The following is an 18,450-nucleotide window of genomic DNA, read 5'->3' on the forward strand; positions in this document are numbered from 1 at the left end:
GGCACGGAGAGAAGCAGGCAAAAGGATGAGACAGGCAGGTTGGGGGGAGGGGAGGGGGGAATGCGGCCAGGCCTGTGAGGCCTTATGTGCCAAGGTGAAGATTATGGACCTTATCACGACTGATTGGCTGCGAGGAGCCACTGAAGGATTTTGAGCAAAGCGACAACATGATTAGATTTACATTTAAGAAAAATCACTCTAAATAGAAAGCATTGATGGGAGATGAGACAAGAGAACAGGGAAACCAAATAGAGAAAGCTACAAGAATACAGGTGAGGAGGACCTCCCCGCAGCAGCAATATCCGAATAGCATGGGGAGATGAGCATGGAAGCATCAGGAGGAAAAGTGACTTGTTCACTGCTCGCATGAGGAGGGCAAGAACGAAGAGATCCCTGAGGATGACTCTCAGGTTTCTGGTTTGGGCAAGTAGAGAGGCAGTGATGTCATTCCCCGAGACAGAGGAAAGTGAAAGAGGAATGACTCTAGGGGGAAAAGAGAAAATAGGTTCTTTTGCACCCATGGAACTCGATGTGGAGATATCCAACTCGATGTCTGGGTAGATGTTTGGGCAAGATGTTTGGGTAGAAGGTCTGAGTGAGAGATTCCCAGTGCAACAGGTTGTGAACATCAAGGGCTGAAATTGGCCATGCACGTGAGTGAGATGGCTCAAGGAGAGGGTGAAGGGTGAGAAGAAGTGGTACCCTGGGGAACACTCACATGGGTTGATAAAGAAGAGCCAGTGATGGAGAGCGGGTAAGAACCAAGACAGAAGCAGACCAGGAGAGAACAGTGCCCCCACAGCCAGAGGAGGTGAAGTTTTCAAAGAGAAGGAGTGATCCCAGTGTGGGGGTCAGGGAGGGGACCCAGTGGCAGGGGCCTCAAAGTGCACTGAAGGTAAAGGTGAAGAAGATAAGAAGCCAGGCAAGGAGGAGAAGCCACACCTGAAAAGAACACACGCCAAGCTAGATGATCTTCTGTTTCCTTTGTGTTAACATATTCTGGGAGGAGGGAGAGAGGGGGAGAGGATGGAGACACAGAGGCCAGACCTTCCCAAAGTCATTCATCTAAGGATGGGCAGGAAGAGCATCCCCGCAGCATGATGAGTGAAGCAGCTCATCCACCTGGGACCTGGTGATGCAGGCCTGCCCAGAGCGGCATGTGGGCATCGCTGCAGCCCTGCGGTTACTGAAACATCAGCGTGGAAGTTATTCTGCTTCAACACCCCTGAAACCCCCTAGGACTTTCATGATCCCTAGTAACTTCAGGCCCAGCTTTGGTGTTTTAAAAGCACAATCAGGTGAAAAGGGAACCCCTGCTGGAATTCTGATGGGACTTTCCTGTTCCAGCTGGAGCTTGTATGGCGTGGGAACACACCGTTACCCTAACAGAGATGCTCCTGCCTGACGTCACACTCACAACTTCAAGAATACAATTCTAATTCCTCCTTAGCAATTCTTAGCTTTTCCTTTCCTAGTTCATGCTGAGCTCCTCCCTTAGGGTTCACATGCCTTTCCAGGGGCTGGTGCTCAGTCTCTGGTTTGTCCTGCCCTCTCTGTCTCCATGCCCTAGCTATTAACATTCAAAGTCTGATCAAGTTCATTGGAGGGATGGCTTTGGTTTAACTTTCTGCCCCTTAGAACTCTTGATTTTCCTCCACAAACTGCAGGAAACCTACAAAGCGGGGAGTGACGTGCACATTAGTCTCTATCTCAGAAATAAGTCATTTCAAAGCCCTGATTTCCTCTTCTTACACCACATCAGAAACGAGTAAAACATAATTTTGTCCTTTCTAAACCCTTCCCTAGGAGCTACTTTCGGTGCAAACTGTTGGTTAAGGGTTACTTGATTCTTCTCTTCACTACTCCTTACAAAAGTCAGTCACAGACTGCCTCAAAGCAAAGTTTTCCAAGAGTTTTCTTTAAAGAACCTGCCTCCTGAACACTGAACAGTACAGTCTGAATAAAATGTTAACTTTTTTGTCAGAATGGCCACAACCTTCCAAATAGCTTCAGTGTGCACGCATGCAATGTGCCCCATTTGCTTCGGATCTTTTTTGTTTTTCAAGAAATAAAATAAAAAATTACAGGTGATTTGAAAGTACCATCCCAATTCCATTTCTTTTCTTGTCCTGAGAAAGGTAAACATCATTCTTCATTTTGCGTTTATCAGTCACATGAATATTTTTATAAATACAAGGCAAATAAACAATATGTAATGTTATTTGATCTGTTTTTGAGCTTCATATAAATAGCAACATACTCCTCATTTCATTCTGCACCCTGCTCTTTTCACTCAAATTTTCTGTTTATCCATTTGGAAACAAGTAGATCTAGTATATTTATTTTAAATACACAGTGGTAGTTTCCATTGTATGAACATACCATACCTATTATTCATTTTCCTATTAATGAACACAAGTTTTTCCTTTTTGTTTACTTATTTACTTTATTATTATAAGACAATGGTACCATGGAGATTCTTGGATGTGTTCCACGGACTCATGAGTACATGGCCAGGGGTAGAAGTGCCAGGCGACCAAGGCACATGTGTCTTCAGCCTCACAAGATAGCATCCAATGTTGTCTTAGTTAACATACAGCAGCATGTGAGCATGGAGCTTCTTTAAGGTAAAAATCACCCTGTCCCATCCAGGTCTTCAAAATACTCCAGAGCCTTGGGGAATAAGAGTTGTGTCTGCCTAAACAGAATTGCTATTATAAAGATGAGGGGAAATTGAGGGCAAAACTGAACGCGAGATTGCTCAAGAGCAAATGAAGTGTCCAACAGAGTGAGCTTCAGAATATGGAACAGCAGGGTATTTTCAAACGCAGGGAATGATATAAATTTATGAAGATGACCTAATATAAAGTAAATTGCCTTTTCTTGGCAAAATACTTGGACACCAAAAAAAATCAATTGAAATAATTCAGACACTGCAGTCTCCCATAAAAGCAGCAAATCTGTCAAACTTCTTTGAATGGCAACAGCAGCCTCCACTCAGAACAAACATCACCTGTAGAAGATTCCTAGTGACTCTTGGAACAGGCCTTTAAACACCATCTCTGTGAATACAAGTTTCCAAAAAAATAAACATTTTTCATCTTTAAATCACCTGTGCATTGCCTGACCTATCAATATTTATACTTGTTAGTATTTTTAAATATTGCTGAAAATAACATCTCTGATATGATTTCTTAAAATCTGGTAGAAATAGCTGCCTCTTGGGAGAAGGACTAGGAGTCTGGGGGACAAAGGTGGGTGGAAGGCAGACTCGACAAGTATTACTTTGTCGTTATTAATTAATCATTTTTAAATGAGGCTCAGACTTCACCTTATCACACCACAGATAACCTCTCTAAGTACATCTTAGGACTAGATGTCCCCTTTTCTGCAAAGCTTCCTCTAACTGCTCCAAAACTCAAGAATCACTCGGGCCCCCAGCACATAAATCTCTCAAAGAACCAAACCTGGATCTCCAAAATATACAAACAGCTCATGCAGATCTCTATCAAACAAACAAACAAACAACCCAATCAAAAAATGGGCAGAAGATCTAAATAGACAGTTCTCCAAAGAAGACATATAGATGGCCAAAAAGCACATGAAAAGATGCTCGACATCACTAATTATTAGAGAAATGCAAATCAAAACTACAATGAGCTATCACCTCACACTGGTCAGAATGGCCATCATCAAAAAGCCTACAAACAATAAACGCTAGAGAAAGTGTGGAGAAAAGGGAACCCTCCTACACCGTTGGTGGAAATGTAAATTGGTACAATCACTCTGGAGAACAGTATGGAGGTTCCTTTAAAATAGAACTACCATATGATCCAGCAAGCCCACTCCTGGGCACATATCTGTATAAAACCATAATTCAAAAGGATACACGCATCCCAATGTTCACTGCAGCACTATTTACAATTGCCAAGACATGGAAGCAACCTAAATGTCCATCAACAGAGGAATGGATAAAGAAGTTGTTGGGGGGGTGTATACACACAATGGAATATTACTCAGCCATAAAAAGGAATGAAATAATGCCATTTTGCAGCAACATGGGTGGACCTAGAGATTATCATACTAAGTGAAGTAAGTCAGACTGAGAAAGACAAATACCATATGACATCACTCATATGTGTAATCTAATCTTTTTTAAAAAGATACAAATGAACTTATTTACAAAACAGAAGCAGACACAGATATCGAAAACAAACTTATGGTTACCAAAGGGGGAACTTGTGGGGGGGCGGGTAAATCAGGATCTTGAGATAAACACACACACACTGCTATATATAAGATAGATGACTGACGGGGACCTACTGTATAGCACAGGAGCGCTACTCAATATTCTGTGATAACCTGTATGAGAAAAGAATCTAAAAAAGAATGAATATATGTATTTGTATAACTGAATCACTGTGCTGTACACCTGAAACTAACACAACATTGTAAATCAACTACACTCCAATAAAATTAAAATATTAAAAAAAAAAAAGAACCAAACTTGGTGGTTGTATTTGTTGGTCCTCTTGTATACTTCCTTTTTTTTTCTTCTTTGAGGACAGGAGCTATGTATTTCGCTCGGGATCTTCTACCCCAAGTAACATGCCTGAAATAGTTGGCACTCAATAGACATTTTTAGAATAAACAGTGAATTATTCTTTACCGTACAATGGTTTTTAAATGACCTGAGGAATGTGTTCATTACTTTTACTTGTTTTATATACTGGTGCTCTTGAAAAATTTTGTTTAGAAAAAAGATACAATCCTCGAAGGTGTTTCATTGTAAGTCCTATGAGGGAAGGAATTCTGTCTGTTTTGTTAACTTCTATGTCGCAAACATACCTGAGCTAGTGCCCAGCACATAGCAGACACTCAAAAAATGTGTTGAATAAATGAAGACCCTCAATTATGAAGTATTCTACACACCAGGAATCCAGTTCCTTTCTCTATTAAGTTTTTTAATTCTTTTAATTTACTTATTTATTTTAATTGTGTTAAAACATATGTAACATAAAATTTATCGGGACATTCCTGGTGGCTCAGTGGTTGAGAATCCACCTGCCAATGCAGGGGACACGGGTTCAAGCCCTGGTCCAGGAAGATCCCACCTGCCACCGAGCAACTAAGCCAGTGTGCCACAACTACTGAGCCCTCGTACCATAACTACTGAAGCCCATGTTCTGCACCAAGAGAAGCCATTGTAATGAGAAGCTCATGCATTGCAACAAAAGAGTAGCCCCCACTTGCCGCAACTAGAGAAAGCCCGCACAGCAATGAAGACCCAACGCAGCCAATAGATACACACATACATACATACATAAAAATTTATCATTTTAAGCATTTTTAAAAGCACAGTCCCATGGCATTAAGTACATCCACATAGTTGTGCAACCAACACCACTTTCCTCCATTAAGTTTTTAGATTTTTAACCCCAATCTGCAACACAGCATTTCAAATCATTAGAAAGAGAATTGGTGAATTCTTATTACACAGTCCCATATTGGTATGAAATTAGTTGCTTTGTTTTCCACCTCTTCCTTTTATAAACCAGCACCCACCATGATCTCTGCAGAAACATCTCTGTCTCTGTCTCTCAATTTGCTCCTTCTCTCCCCTTCCCCACCACCACCCCCCCACCCCGCTTTCCCATCCCTCTTTTTCACCTTCTCTCAACCTTTCACCCATTATTTACTCTCTATCACCTAAACTTAACTGCCTCATCAAATGTGAAAGGGTTTGATGTTTATATAATCCAAACCCACTTTTACACATGAGGAAACAAAGTTCTTTAAAAGAATGTATGCATTCTCTCAAAAACAGCAGACATCCAATCAAGATGTTAGGTTAAATGTTCTGTCCATTCATCCACCAAGTCATGCGTTCCGGTCTCTCTGTGTGTATTTTTGGGGGTAAATAGTTTTAAAAGTATCTGCATCTGAATGAACATTTGTGACTCTACTGTGCAATGTCTAGATGCATACCTGCGTCCCTGTGTGTGTGTCTGTGTGTGTCTGTGTGTGTGTGTATGTGTGTGTGTGAGAGAGAGAGAGAAGGGTCAGACTAACTCAGAGTGTGGTTAGGATTCTGCCTGAAGGCCTAGGATTACCTACAAATAGCAAAGAGGGAGAAAATATTTTTAACTGACAATCCAAAGTGGAATATACAGAATCGATCCTTGAATTGATCCTTACCAACCCTACAGTAAGAGAATAAATAAACTGACCTTCTGCAACAGAAATAAGGCTCTTGACTTTGTTGGCTCAACAAGATGAGCTCACCCCTGAGTTCCCTGACCAGTTATTCCTGATCCAGTCGATACAGACGTGACCTCCTGAAGAAGAGCCTGATCCACCCACACATGACGATGAACTTGGGAAACCGTGAGCTCGAGTGTAAGATCCCTCAGGACAAGAACCGCATGATGACTCCTTGTTCTCCCCCATCACATCTATAACACACACGCACGGGGATGCACACCTTATACAGAGACTGTGGGTTTTGTACGTGTCTGTCTGTAAGCAGGTAAAGCCTCCGGATATTATGAAACCAAAATAGAACTGTTTAATTTTTGACTTACTCGTCCACCTTCCCCTCTGTGCTTCCCAAGGGCAAAGACACTTCACAGCATTCACTACCGCACATTATATTATACATGGAGTAGTTCATTCGATATTACTTATATTCCATCTGGATTTGTTTATTGTCTGTCTCTCCGTGTGGAGTATAAGCTTCTCCACAATGCCCAGCCTCTAGGCCCTCAATAAATATTTGTGAAATGAATGTATATATCTTTCATGTCTCTAACTTCAGCATCTACCACAGTGAAGAAAACAAATACTCAAAAATCACAGGACAAAAGGTACCGGAGCTTCTGTCAGCGGGTCTCAAGGCAAGGTGAGATGCCTTGCTTTGAAATGACCTTCCTCGCAGGGCTAAGCTCATGTCCTCCAGCAGGTCTCACTTTCATGGATTCTAAAATTACTTCCTATTTTTATATCTTTGAAATAGCAAGTTTATTTTTTACTGAAATATAGTTGATTTGCAAAGTCGTGTCAGTTTTAGGTAGTACAGCAAAGTGACAATATTTCTTTTTTAATTTGAGGAATCAGCATACCAGCCTTTTCTCCACCCACCCTGCCCTGACAGACTCTATGGTGACAGGAAAGTGAGGTAGGTGAGTCTCCAAACCCAGAGCCGGAGTTTAAATCCCAACACCTTCATTTCCTTATCATGAGATGTGGCAAGTTAATGGAGCTTTGTGGGTCTCAGTTTCCTCAACTGTAGAACTGAGATAAGTAATAACAATACCCATCTCAGAGCAACTCTCCCCAACTCCCTCCCGCCTGATCTCATCCCACTGCTGACACAGTCTAAAATCACCTCCCCTGTGTTTCTCTGCATCTGTTTCTGTTGCTCTCATTATCCCATACTTGTCGCTTATTCTATGTGACACTAACAGACTACGGGAAATATAAGGACCAGGTCTTATTCTCTCTTCATTCTCGTGGTATGTGCCCAGCCCATGACACATGTGCAGTAAATATCTGCTGAGTACTTTATTAATCTGTGAATATGTGCAATGTTTTATTAAAATACACTTCAGAACATGGACCACCACTCCATAATTATGAAAAATATTTAAATCAAATTCTACTATGAGGCCTATTTTCAAATAATAGAAAAGTTCTTAGAGTCTCATTTGAAAGTCTGCTGATTTCAAGCCATATCAATATAATATTTCAGTACTAATCAAAGAATATAAATGTTCCCTGGAACAAAACCCTACCTGTAGCTGCTTCTCCTAAAGGTCTAGAAGTCTCTTGGATTTCAGAAACTGATCCTGCCATTGATCTGTCCCCAGTGCTTGCAGTTACTTACTAGGGAGACACAGATGAGGTTGAAAAGCAAGAAGACAAGAGGACCTGGTTACGCACACAGGCGGGAATTCAAGGGTAACTGATCCTTGCTACACCCTCTACCCAAATCCTACCCTCGAGAAGGAAATAATTAAAATCTTATTTAATGTGAAAAATAATGATTGTGTGTGACATGTCTGTTCAGTGACATATGTTATCCCAAAGTGTCTTGCGTTGCCCCTTTTCCTTAGCAAAGCTTTTGCTCGAGAAAACTTCCTTGTTAAATTATATAGCCTCTGTTGCAATATTAACCTGCCCCGAGAGCCACACTGGCTCTTTTTGGTTTTCTATTACAATTTTCTGACTAATCCTTTATTTGGATTCCCACACAGTGTTCCTTCAATTAGAGTAAGCTCTTGATGGATACGTTTCTGTGAACCTAATTTGTATGAGATATTTCCCAAGTGCCAAGCATCTGGTGGGTGTATTTTACAAATGATTATCTTTCCTGCCCTCCAGGAACTTACAGTTCAATAAAACAAATAAATACACATTGACCATAAATGCCTTCTTGTGGGTACAGTCATGTCAGCAGGGTAAGAAACGGATTTCAGAAAGAACATGACTCCAAAGGACTTTACCTTCAAATCAGATATAAAATTGACTTTTGTTTTCTTATTAATTACATGGTTTTATTGTAAAATGCACAAACAGCACTTTCTAATGTAATGAACATTGATTTAACAAATGATTGAGTTCTTTAGGGCTATACGATCATTTAGATAAATCTTTAATCTTCCCATAATATTGACAGATTTTAAGCAGTCTTTTCTCGATTTCCCCTTCCCCCTGCCCAACACATATCTCCAGAATTTTAATCTAAGATATTTCCAAAAAAGACAAAGGCCTAAGATAGCTTTTGAGACTGTTAATGAATACCATGAGTTAATATCTTTCCCTAAGATGTCTTAAATTTACATATAAGGATATCAATTTCCTTTTTTAACTTCCTTCTAAAATCTGTACATCTAGGAACCACATTAAATCTAGAGATTACATTCTATACGCTACTGGAATTGCTTGTGAATTCTCCTAATATAAGATGTACTTAATTCCAAAATGTGTCCATCACTGCTTAGAAAAAGCAGATCTGTCTTCCAAAGATTATGTTGTGAGATTAAAAACAAAGATAGTGACCTTAAATCTCTCAAGATTCGTAAGGCTGGCTTGCCTCTATCTCAATAATACCTAACAAGAGTGTCAAATGGACAGAAATGGCCATGGTAGGCAGGTGCTTGCAGCTGACAGTGATTGCTGTATTTCAGGTGATGGGGAACAGCATTTCCATTAGTTCAAGTGAAATACAACGCCCTGCCAACTCTAGGTATCAGTGTATTCAATCCCCCTGCTGTGCCAGGTCCATTTTCTGTTGCTTCAATTAAAAATCAGTCCATACAAAGTCAAAATGTTGTACATTCTTCCCCATCCCTTTCCCTGTCGGTGTGTTTCCAGCATCACCGGAAGAACATGTCACTATGGTAACCAATCCCTCTGGTGCACAGACCAAGTCAACCTTTCTAGTCAGATTGCCAAGCAGAGAAACATGGAATCAAAGCTCTCAATGGAACCACCAGAAACCATGAATTCCATCCCCCTTTTCCTAAGTGGGGTTAAACCAATACCAGACAGAAGGATACCAGTCTTGTTCCAGGAGACATCAAGAAAGGAAATTGAAGAATGTCCTTCAGCAAGTCCTACCAGTGTCTATTAGTCATTATTAACATGCATTCTTTTTCACATTTCAGCTAACTTCCTACCATTCCAATTTTAATGAAAGCAGAAAATAACAGATAAAGTAAACTTTTTCTGAACCTGAGAATCTGAAAATTGTAACAAAGTTGCCCATTGTCAAAAACTATTCTGCTGCTTCTTGTTTTCCCACTTGTAAATCCAAACCCAAGTTGCTCTCTTCTAATATCATGCACAGCTTGACAAAGTTGTAGAGCTCCAAACGAGTCACCCTGCTCTAATAAGAGTCTAACCATGAAGCAGATGTGATGTATGTAATAGTAACACATTCTTAACTAAATCAGCTAAAATCCCTAGTCATTCTACAGAAGCTGCAAAACAAATATTAAGATGGATTCTCTTTCTGGACCTACCCCCACCTAAATCTGAATGGCCACCCAGACCATATCCACTTAAACAACTGACTTTTTTTCAGATTAACAATTTTTTTCTGATCCATTTCAACATTTTTATAAATCAACAAACATTAGTTCCCACATACAAGATTTAAAAACAGCAGCAATCCTGCATTATAATTATTGAGACATTAAGAAAACTGCTTTAATCTTGGCCACAAAGACTTTGCAGATAAAAATATTGTTTTCACTTTGGTATCACCACTTAACAGATGAAGAAAATGAAGCGAGGTGGGGGGAACAACACATAAAATTGTACCACATCTTCCAGGGTGCAGCTACCATCAATGCATATTCCAGGATACATATTTCCTTCTTCAGAGCGATGTTAATATACATCCTAACAATATTTCAGTGGGCTAATGGAACAGATGGTCCCCAAAGTATAAATCATGCAAGATTTACAAACTGCATCAGATGAGCAGACTTTTAAAAATTTATGTGATCATATTAAAGTACCAAATAAATTTTTTTCATTAGCAAATGCAGTTTGTCTTCTGTTTTGGTATACTCCGGGTATCTTTTATACAAATCTTCTGAAAATAGTATTTTTTTTCTCTTAAGTACACACTTTGGTGTTACTGGAAGAACTACTTTTTGTGTGTTTATTAGATCTTACTAATATTCAGTGTGCAGAAGACACTTTTGTCAACTACTTTCTCAAAAAAAGAAATCAAGAACTGTGGTATGATGCTACAGGTCAACAGGCTTTGGGCTGAAATAGGGCAGGGGCTGTGGCTTATTAATGTTTATATGACCAACGCCTGCACTATGCCTAATATAGCACTTCAACGTTTCTGGCATGAATAAGGCCTTCTCTGTGAGATGTTTTCCCAAATTTGCCTTGAGGAATCAGTTCAGCATCTAAAGCAAAGATTAAAACTAAGAGTCTGTCTACGCCGACATATCACCCTTAAAGGGCTTCCTCTGCTAAGCAGAACATTATTGATTCCCTTCCTTTTCAGAGACTACTGAAGCATCTTCCTGGGTAAAAACCCTGGACCATGAGATTCTACTGGAATGTCATCAGACAAAACGCAAGGCAAGAGGCCGGGTAGAGAGAGGTAAGCCTCCATTACCAGCTATTCGGAGGCAAGATCTGGCCACTCCAAGGCTCAGCCGAGCCTGGATAACCTGACCTCCTGGAACCAAGCTGCGGCCGGGCGAAGGGAGGAGAGGGTGGCCCGGCCTAGAAGCGCCGGTGTCTCCGCAGCGCCACGCCTCGCGTCTAGCGCTTACCTTTCCGAATCAGGGCGGCGATTTCGGGGTCGAAACCGTGTCGGTGGCACTTCCTCCAGAGGCCCATGTTAGTGGAGTTGTACTGACGGCTGCACTCGTCGGCGGGGCTCATGGCGAAGAGCTGCCGGCGATTCCGGGCCCGGAGGAGTTTGCCCTCCCAGCGGTCCAGGCGCGAGCGGCTGGCCCGGAGCGGCAAGTTGTTGTTGTTGTTGTAAATGAAGCCGGGGTCGACCCGGCGGGTGTTGAAGGCCTTGCACCTGTCCCTGTGCTTCCTGGCGTCCGTCTCGTACCAGTGGTCTGAGCAGATGGCCACGGCCAGCATGCCGAGGGCGCAGAGCGCTAGCGAGAGGCCCGTGTAGAGCAGTAACCTTCCGGCAGCCATGCCTCCGCTGGGCGGCTACACCATGGACATGCTCCGCCGCAGCCTCGCCTTCCCTCCGCGCGCCCGGAACAAAGCTGCGGGCGGCCGAGCCGAGGAGGGGAACGGGCGACGGGAGGGGAACTCGCGCAGCGGCGCCCCCTCGGCCCCCGCCTGCTGCTGCGCAGCCCAGGGACTGCGGGGCTGGGGGCGGGCAGCCTAAAAAGTTCTGACCCGGAGAGGCTCCGGCCAGCCCCCGGGCATCCTCCGGGGCAGGTGCAGCCTCAGGCGGCGGCGAGCCAGGCCAGGCCGCCTGCCGCCCCCTCCCTGCTCGGCAGGCAGCGACTGCTCTGAACCAGCCGGGTCCGCGCTCAGCCGGGCTTTGGGCGACGCTGCCCTCGGGCCGGAAACTAAACACCAAGTGCCCTGGGCTGCGGAGGGGCTCCTGGGCTTTCTTTGTGTAGGGTGGCGACGGAACCTACTCGCTTGGCTTCCTTGGGCGGGGGGTGGGGGTGGGGGTGGGGGGGTGTCTATCAGGAGGAGCTGCTAGACAACAGGATGAACTGAAACACCTGCGATGCGGCCGGCCGGCGAAAGAAACCTCCAAATGCCAGGGCCGGCTGCCCTGAGTCCCGTCTGGGTCTCCCTCTCAGCGACTCTCCCCCTTCCGGTCTGCAGAAGAAGAACTGTTCTTCCTCTCTGGGTCGGGTCTTTTAGAAACCTCTGTCCTCTGGTCGCCAGCAGGTCCTTTGCTCCTTCTGGCCAGCGCGCTGCACTCAGAGGCGGGCTCCCAGTCGGCGCACGGTCTCGGCCGACCTTTCCCCGCGAGCTCCCGGGTCGTCTGCCTCTTGCTTCGCCATTCAGGCGGCCCCTCGGGCAGACGGTGCGGTCACCCGGACGGCGTTAGCGGACGAGCCTTGGCCGGGGGTTTGCGGCGACTGGGCGGCAGCTGGCGGGCGCGAGAGGCGGGCCGCGCCGAGGAGTGCGCACCCGGCAGGGCGCACAGCGCGGGGCGCACGGAGCCTGGCGCACAGCACCTTCAACACCATGGACAGGTCGCGCCACCGCTGCGCCCTGCCCGCCCAGCAGCCAGCCTCCGGGGCGTCATGCCGCCCTACCCAGCGCCGTCTTCCTCCTGGAGTGTCCACCCGGCCACCTTCAGACCCGACTCTCCCGCGACGCCTCCGCCTCACTTCATCTGGCTCCCGGATAGCCCCGGGAACGTGCTGCCCGGGTGCTGCAGGTACCCAGAAAAACAACGGCCCCGGCCCTTCAACACAATTCGCCCCCTTCTCCTGCCACCTGCTCCCCGGCACTCGAGCACCCCGTCTGCTCTGCCCAGCTGGGGTCAGCCGCTCTCAGATTGCACCATTTTCTTCGCAGCCCACCCAGGGGCTGAGATGCCGGCTCACTCGGCAGCGTGCAGGGAATCGCGTCCCGGCCTCGGAGTTCCACGATCAGGCTCCCGGCGCGGTGGTCGCCGAGGTGAATGAGGCGAGGGTGGGGGAGGGAGGCTGGGTGGCTCAGCTTCCCCTCCCTGCCTCCTCCTCTAGCTGCGGCGGCTCCAGGGCCTCGCGGTCTCGGCCGGTGCCGGGGAGCGAGAGCCCAGGCTGCGCCCGGGAGGCTCGGGAAATCTCATCGCCCGGTTGCGGGCTCTGGAGGAAGCCGCTGCTGCGCTCTCTCGCTCGCTCGGGCGCCGACGCTGCAGCCTTGGCTAAAACCCACAGACGAGAACACGGAGCGCGCAGCCAAAAGCTAGTGATGTCATCCGTGCAACGTGAGCTTCATCTCTTATTTTTCTAGCATCCTTAAAGATAAAGAGCACCATTTCCCAGGCACAAAATGTCTAAGCCTTATTCTTTGACCAGGCATGTCAATGGTGTCTAGATAGGTATGTGCCCAACCACATCCATATTTATGCACATATACATATATGTGGTATGTAGTATGTTTACACGCATTAGTATTAAATTAGGGATGTTGCCTCCATCTCCTGTTTCTCTCTTTTCAGTTGTGGAAAATTTCCTTAAATCAATCATAGTTCTTTAAAGAAAAGACTGTTTATTGCGGAGTCGGCATTCAAAGGGGCTGAGGAAGTTCCCTGCGTCCCAGGTTTCGGTCGCTTGCGTCCTGGATTGCATTGGATCTTTGTTTTCCCCAGAAAGCCACAGGCGCTACCTTACCAGCTATAGGCGTTTCCATCCGGGGCTGAGCTCCTCCGCGGGGTTGTCACCGCCAGCTCCGGTCCAGCCCCACGCCAGCGCCAGACACACAGGCACACACCCACCTCCACCTGCCTCCACCTCCCTCCTCAGCGTGAAAAGAGAAAAGAAAATTGACGGGTCCTTTCTAGATAAGAAGAACAGAATTTTCATCGAGGGGGCGGGGTGCTTAAGTGACATTATGAAAACGCCCGGGGGCTCGGCCTTTGAAGCGGGGAAGTGGGATTAAAAGAAACCTCGGTGCCTGTTTGCCCTTATCCGGGTGGGGGCTGGATTCAGGCTGTCCGAGGGGTCTGGGGCGAGGACTCCGGGAGGTAGCGCGGGTAGACCCCAGACCTTGAGCGAGTGGGCCCCAAGCGAGCCCAGCTTCGTTCCCCCACTTACACCGCCCGGCTCACGTAAGACGGCGCCGCAGGGCTGGGAGCCTCCCTCCCAGGTTGAAACCTTAGGTTCTTCGCTCTAAGGCTCAGCCTCATTTTCACCTGCATTCCAAAGCCGAGGGCCCGCACTGCCGCGTAAAGAGCTGCCCTGGCGGAAAAGGAAGGGTCCAGCACTCTGCTTTGCACAGCTGGGCCTGCGAGCCAAAACGAGCGCACCTCCACCATATTCTTTGTGTCTTTTTTCCTCCTTCCTGCATTTTGAAAATCGCGAACGAGGCGTTTCAGTGCCATCTAGTGGGGGAGGGGCGTGCCTCACTTTTCGTCCCTGATGCTGCAGTGGGACTTGCCGAAGGGACGGCAGAGCCCGAGGATGTCCGCTTGGTTCTTGGGTGCCGGCTGGTTGCGGGATGCAGGCGTGTCCCCTCGGCCAGATCCCGGTCCCGGGTTCCCTAGGATGATGAGGCGGAGCTCAGCCTCGTCGACAATGTCTTCTCACCTTTCTACCCTCCTCTTATCCGATCTCCCTCCCTCAACCGTGAAGAAACGGAAACAAGTAAAGACACTTCGTACACAGGCAAGGTCTTAAATTTCTGGAGCTGTTTTCTTAGGTAAAGCCCAGAGCACTTTTAGGTTAGCAGTATTCCTGCCTTTGACACTAGGGAGGAGGCGGAAAGGTGAAATGACATCTACAAGGTCACTCGGGCAGTTGGGGCACAGCCAGCAATAGAGCCTCAGTCTCCTGGTACCCAACTCGCCTGCCCCTGAGAACCAGCTGAAAGAGGTGCCCCTGAGACCTCCGGAAGCCCAGGCAGCTGCCATTCATAATAAATGTACCTGTTCATTTTGTCCGCATCCTTCCTCTCTCTGCCATTATTCCACTCCTTTCTCGATCTTGCTTTTTAACTTTTTATCCTGGCCTGTGCCTTAGGCCTGCTGCCAATGATGTGCCTTGCCCCTCCCTCATGGTCCTCTTGAGCAGTCCTGCTGGGGGAAGGGACCCAAATGCACAATGTCATCTTTTCTGAACATCATTAAAATTATATTTTGAAATGTTTGTCCTTCTTACACCCCCAAAACCCTATGAAAGGCACTGATTTGAGGCGTTCTTTGAAGTGCAATGTTCTTGGATAGCCCTAAACCATTTGGGGATGATCCTGGTCTCTGGGGCTAAAAAGATGGTGGATTCTTCCTCTAGGCTATATGACTACAGGATTTTCTTTTCTTAACTGAGTGATCTACATTTCTTCCCTCTGTCTTCTTCCAATTCCTTCACCCTGTTAGCTACAGAGTCACATTTTCTGTATTTCCAACCTAGTCCTTCCCATTTGCACCTAAAGTGGCCTAGGCTCACAGAAGTTCAAAATTGCAAGGGCCTTTAGAGTTACCCACACAATAACGTATGAAACTCTTCTAGAACATTTCCCCAAAAGTGACTGACCAGTTTTTGCTAGCACACTTGCAGTGATGGGAAAATCACTGTCTTGGAAAGCACTCTGTTCCACTACTGGATGGTGTACGTGGTTATACAGGTCTTCCTTATACTAAGTCTGATCCTAAGTCCCTGGAATCCTACCCATCGGCCTTGGAGAAGCCCACAGATACCTGATCCCTCTTCCATATAATGGGCTTTCTCATACTTGAGTCAGCCATCATGTGCTAAGCCTTCTTCCCTCCAGGAGAAATATTCTTTGTTCATTTCCTCCTGTGCTTGCTCCTGCTGGGTTTCTGATACCTCCTGACTGTTAGTGCTTCTTTGCACCCAACAGTGCTCCTGGATCTAACAGTCATGGCAACCGATGAAGAAGAAGTTGGTCAGCCAATTTTCCACATGACCCATATAGAGTTCTAATGATCCTCACCTCCTCTTCTAGGAGCCTACAAGTCATCCCTTTGGAATGTTATCGCAGGATCTTGCCCTGAAATGACATTAAGATCATTCATTTCAAGTTTGTGAAATCTACATTTTTGAAATTTGGAGTTGTATTTGCACAGGCACGTGCACATACACATACATCTATTTTTAAGTTCACATTCTCTAGGCTTTCTCCCAGGTCAACATCAAAGATTCAGGGATATCATTAAAAGTTCTCTCAGTTTCCTGGGGTACCGTTCACACAGAGCAGACAGATGCTCTCCTATAATTTCTTCACTCATTGTGAACTGTCTTCAGTTATCATATTTGTTCTCCCCTATACCCCACCTTCAGTCTGAAAATCACTCTCCTTGACATTGTCAATTGGAAGCAAAATAAAAGTTGATGAGGTGTGCTTTCTCTTAGCCTTCCATCAACATCATTGCCCAGAGAAAAGGCCTTCTATATATTGTTATTTCTGTTTTCCTAATTAACTTTGCACAGTTTGGACATTATTTAAAACCCAAAAGTTATCTTCCACTTTAGCCCTCCTGACAAAGCCCCCCAAGTCTGTGACATGCTAGTACTTACGCTTGGATAGATATGGTTTTGTCCTTACGAAGAACTTTCTAAATCTCTCCTCATCACAGTCATACTGGTGTGCTTACCTACCTGCCTCCTTTTTTTCCTCATTAGGGTCATTATGGCAAAAGGCTATTTTCACCTCACCCCTGGGTTTCTAAGTCCTTTCCTTGCTTTTATTTTCTTCTTCCTCCACCACGGCTTTGTATTAATCTTTTTTTTAAAGACCTTTTATTGAGATATAATTCACATACAATAAAGTGCATATAAAGTGTACAATTTGATATTTATTTTTTTTCTTATTAGTAATGTATACATGGCAATCCCAATCTCCCAATTCATCCCACCCCAACCCCCGCCCCGCCACCTTCCCCACTTGGTGGCCATATGTTTGTTCTCTACATCTGTGTCTCCACTTGTGCCTTGCAAATTGGTTGATCTGTACCTTTTTTCTATATTCCGCATATGTGTGTTAATATACAATATTTGTTTTTCTGACTCACTTCACTCTGTGTGACAGTCTCTAGGTCCATCCATGTCTCTACAAATGTCCCAATTTCATTCCTTTTTATAGCTGAGTAATATTCCATTGTATATATGTGCCACATCTTCTTTATCCATTCATCTGTTGATGGGCATTTAGGTTGCTTCCATGACCTGGCTATTGTAAATAGTGCTGCAATGAACATGTATTAATCTTCTTAAATTCTACAGTCCTTTACTCAAAGTTCTGCAGAGATTTCATCTTGCCTGCACAGTAAAGTTCAAACTCTGTACCCCACACAAAGCCCCACAAAGGTTTCAGCCTATTTTCTAAAGCCGACCATCACATTCCCTTAGACACACCCTCTGTTTTAACCAGGTAGCCCTCTAAACATGTTTTGAAAAACCCCACACTGGCATCATTCCTCTTGCCCATAAAATATTTAACTGCTCTGCTTTTTAAAGTTCTTACAATTATAGGTGCCTCATATCAATAGGTCAAATAAATATCATTTGATCATCTCAGTAGAAGCTGAAAAGACAACCAATATTCTTGATATTTAAAAGCTCTTCCTATACTAGGAATGGTTTAAAATGAATAAGATCACCGCCTGCATAAAGAAATATTTCAAACTAGTAAGAATAAAACAAATAACACAACAGGAAACCAGGAAAGGTTATAAAAAGACAATTTACAGAAGAAATTCAAATGGAAAATTAACATATGGGGAAAACTCAATCTCACTAGTAACCAGGAAATACAATTTTTTAAAATACTGCTTTTTACTCATCAGATGGGAAAAAATTGCATCTCTGTTACTGTCAAGTGTTGGCCAGGGCATAAGGAAATGTGCTCCCATGCACAGCTGGGAGGAGAGTAAACTGATACTGCCACACTGGAGGGCAATTTGGAATAGTTGTTAAGGTGAAAAATACAAGTTTGTTATGACCCAACAAACTAGGTATTTAGCCTGCAGAGCACTTGTACAACAGGCAAAGAGTATATTCATTATACTACCTGTATTAGTTTCCTAGCATTTCCATGACAAAGTATCACAAACTAGATGTCTTAAAACAGAAATTTATTGTCACACAGTGCTACAAGCTAGAAGTCCAAAATCAAGTTCTTAGCAGGACCATGCTCCCTCTGAAACCTGTAGGGGACAATCCTTCCTGGCCTCTTCTGGCCTCCAATGTCTGCTGGCAATTCTTGACATTTCTCAGCTTATAGATGCTTCATTCCAATCTTTGCCTGTGTCAGCACATG

General features: G+C 44.9%; 1 protein-coding gene across 1 annotated transcript in view; it reads right to left on the reverse strand.

Moving 5' to 3' along the window:
• The window catches only part of TMEM178B (transmembrane protein 178B), a 344,208-nt gene extending 332,520 nt beyond the window's left edge, over positions 1 to 11,688 (reverse strand). Inside the window, exon 1 of the mRNA XM_057733437.1 lies at positions 11,307 to 11,688. Within this exon, the coding sequence (XP_057589420.1) occupies positions 11,307 to 11,688 (382 nt within the window). The remainder of the gene's footprint in view (positions 1 to 11,306) is intronic.
• Positions 11,689 to 18,450: the final 6,762 nt, after the last annotated feature.

The sequence above is a fragment of the Hippopotamus amphibius genome, chromosome 4, assembly GCF_030028045.1.
Source record: "Hippopotamus amphibius kiboko isolate mHipAmp2 chromosome 4, mHipAmp2.hap2, whole genome shotgun sequence".
Taxonomy (NCBI): domain Eukaryota; kingdom Metazoa; phylum Chordata; class Mammalia; order Artiodactyla; family Hippopotamidae; genus Hippopotamus; species Hippopotamus amphibius.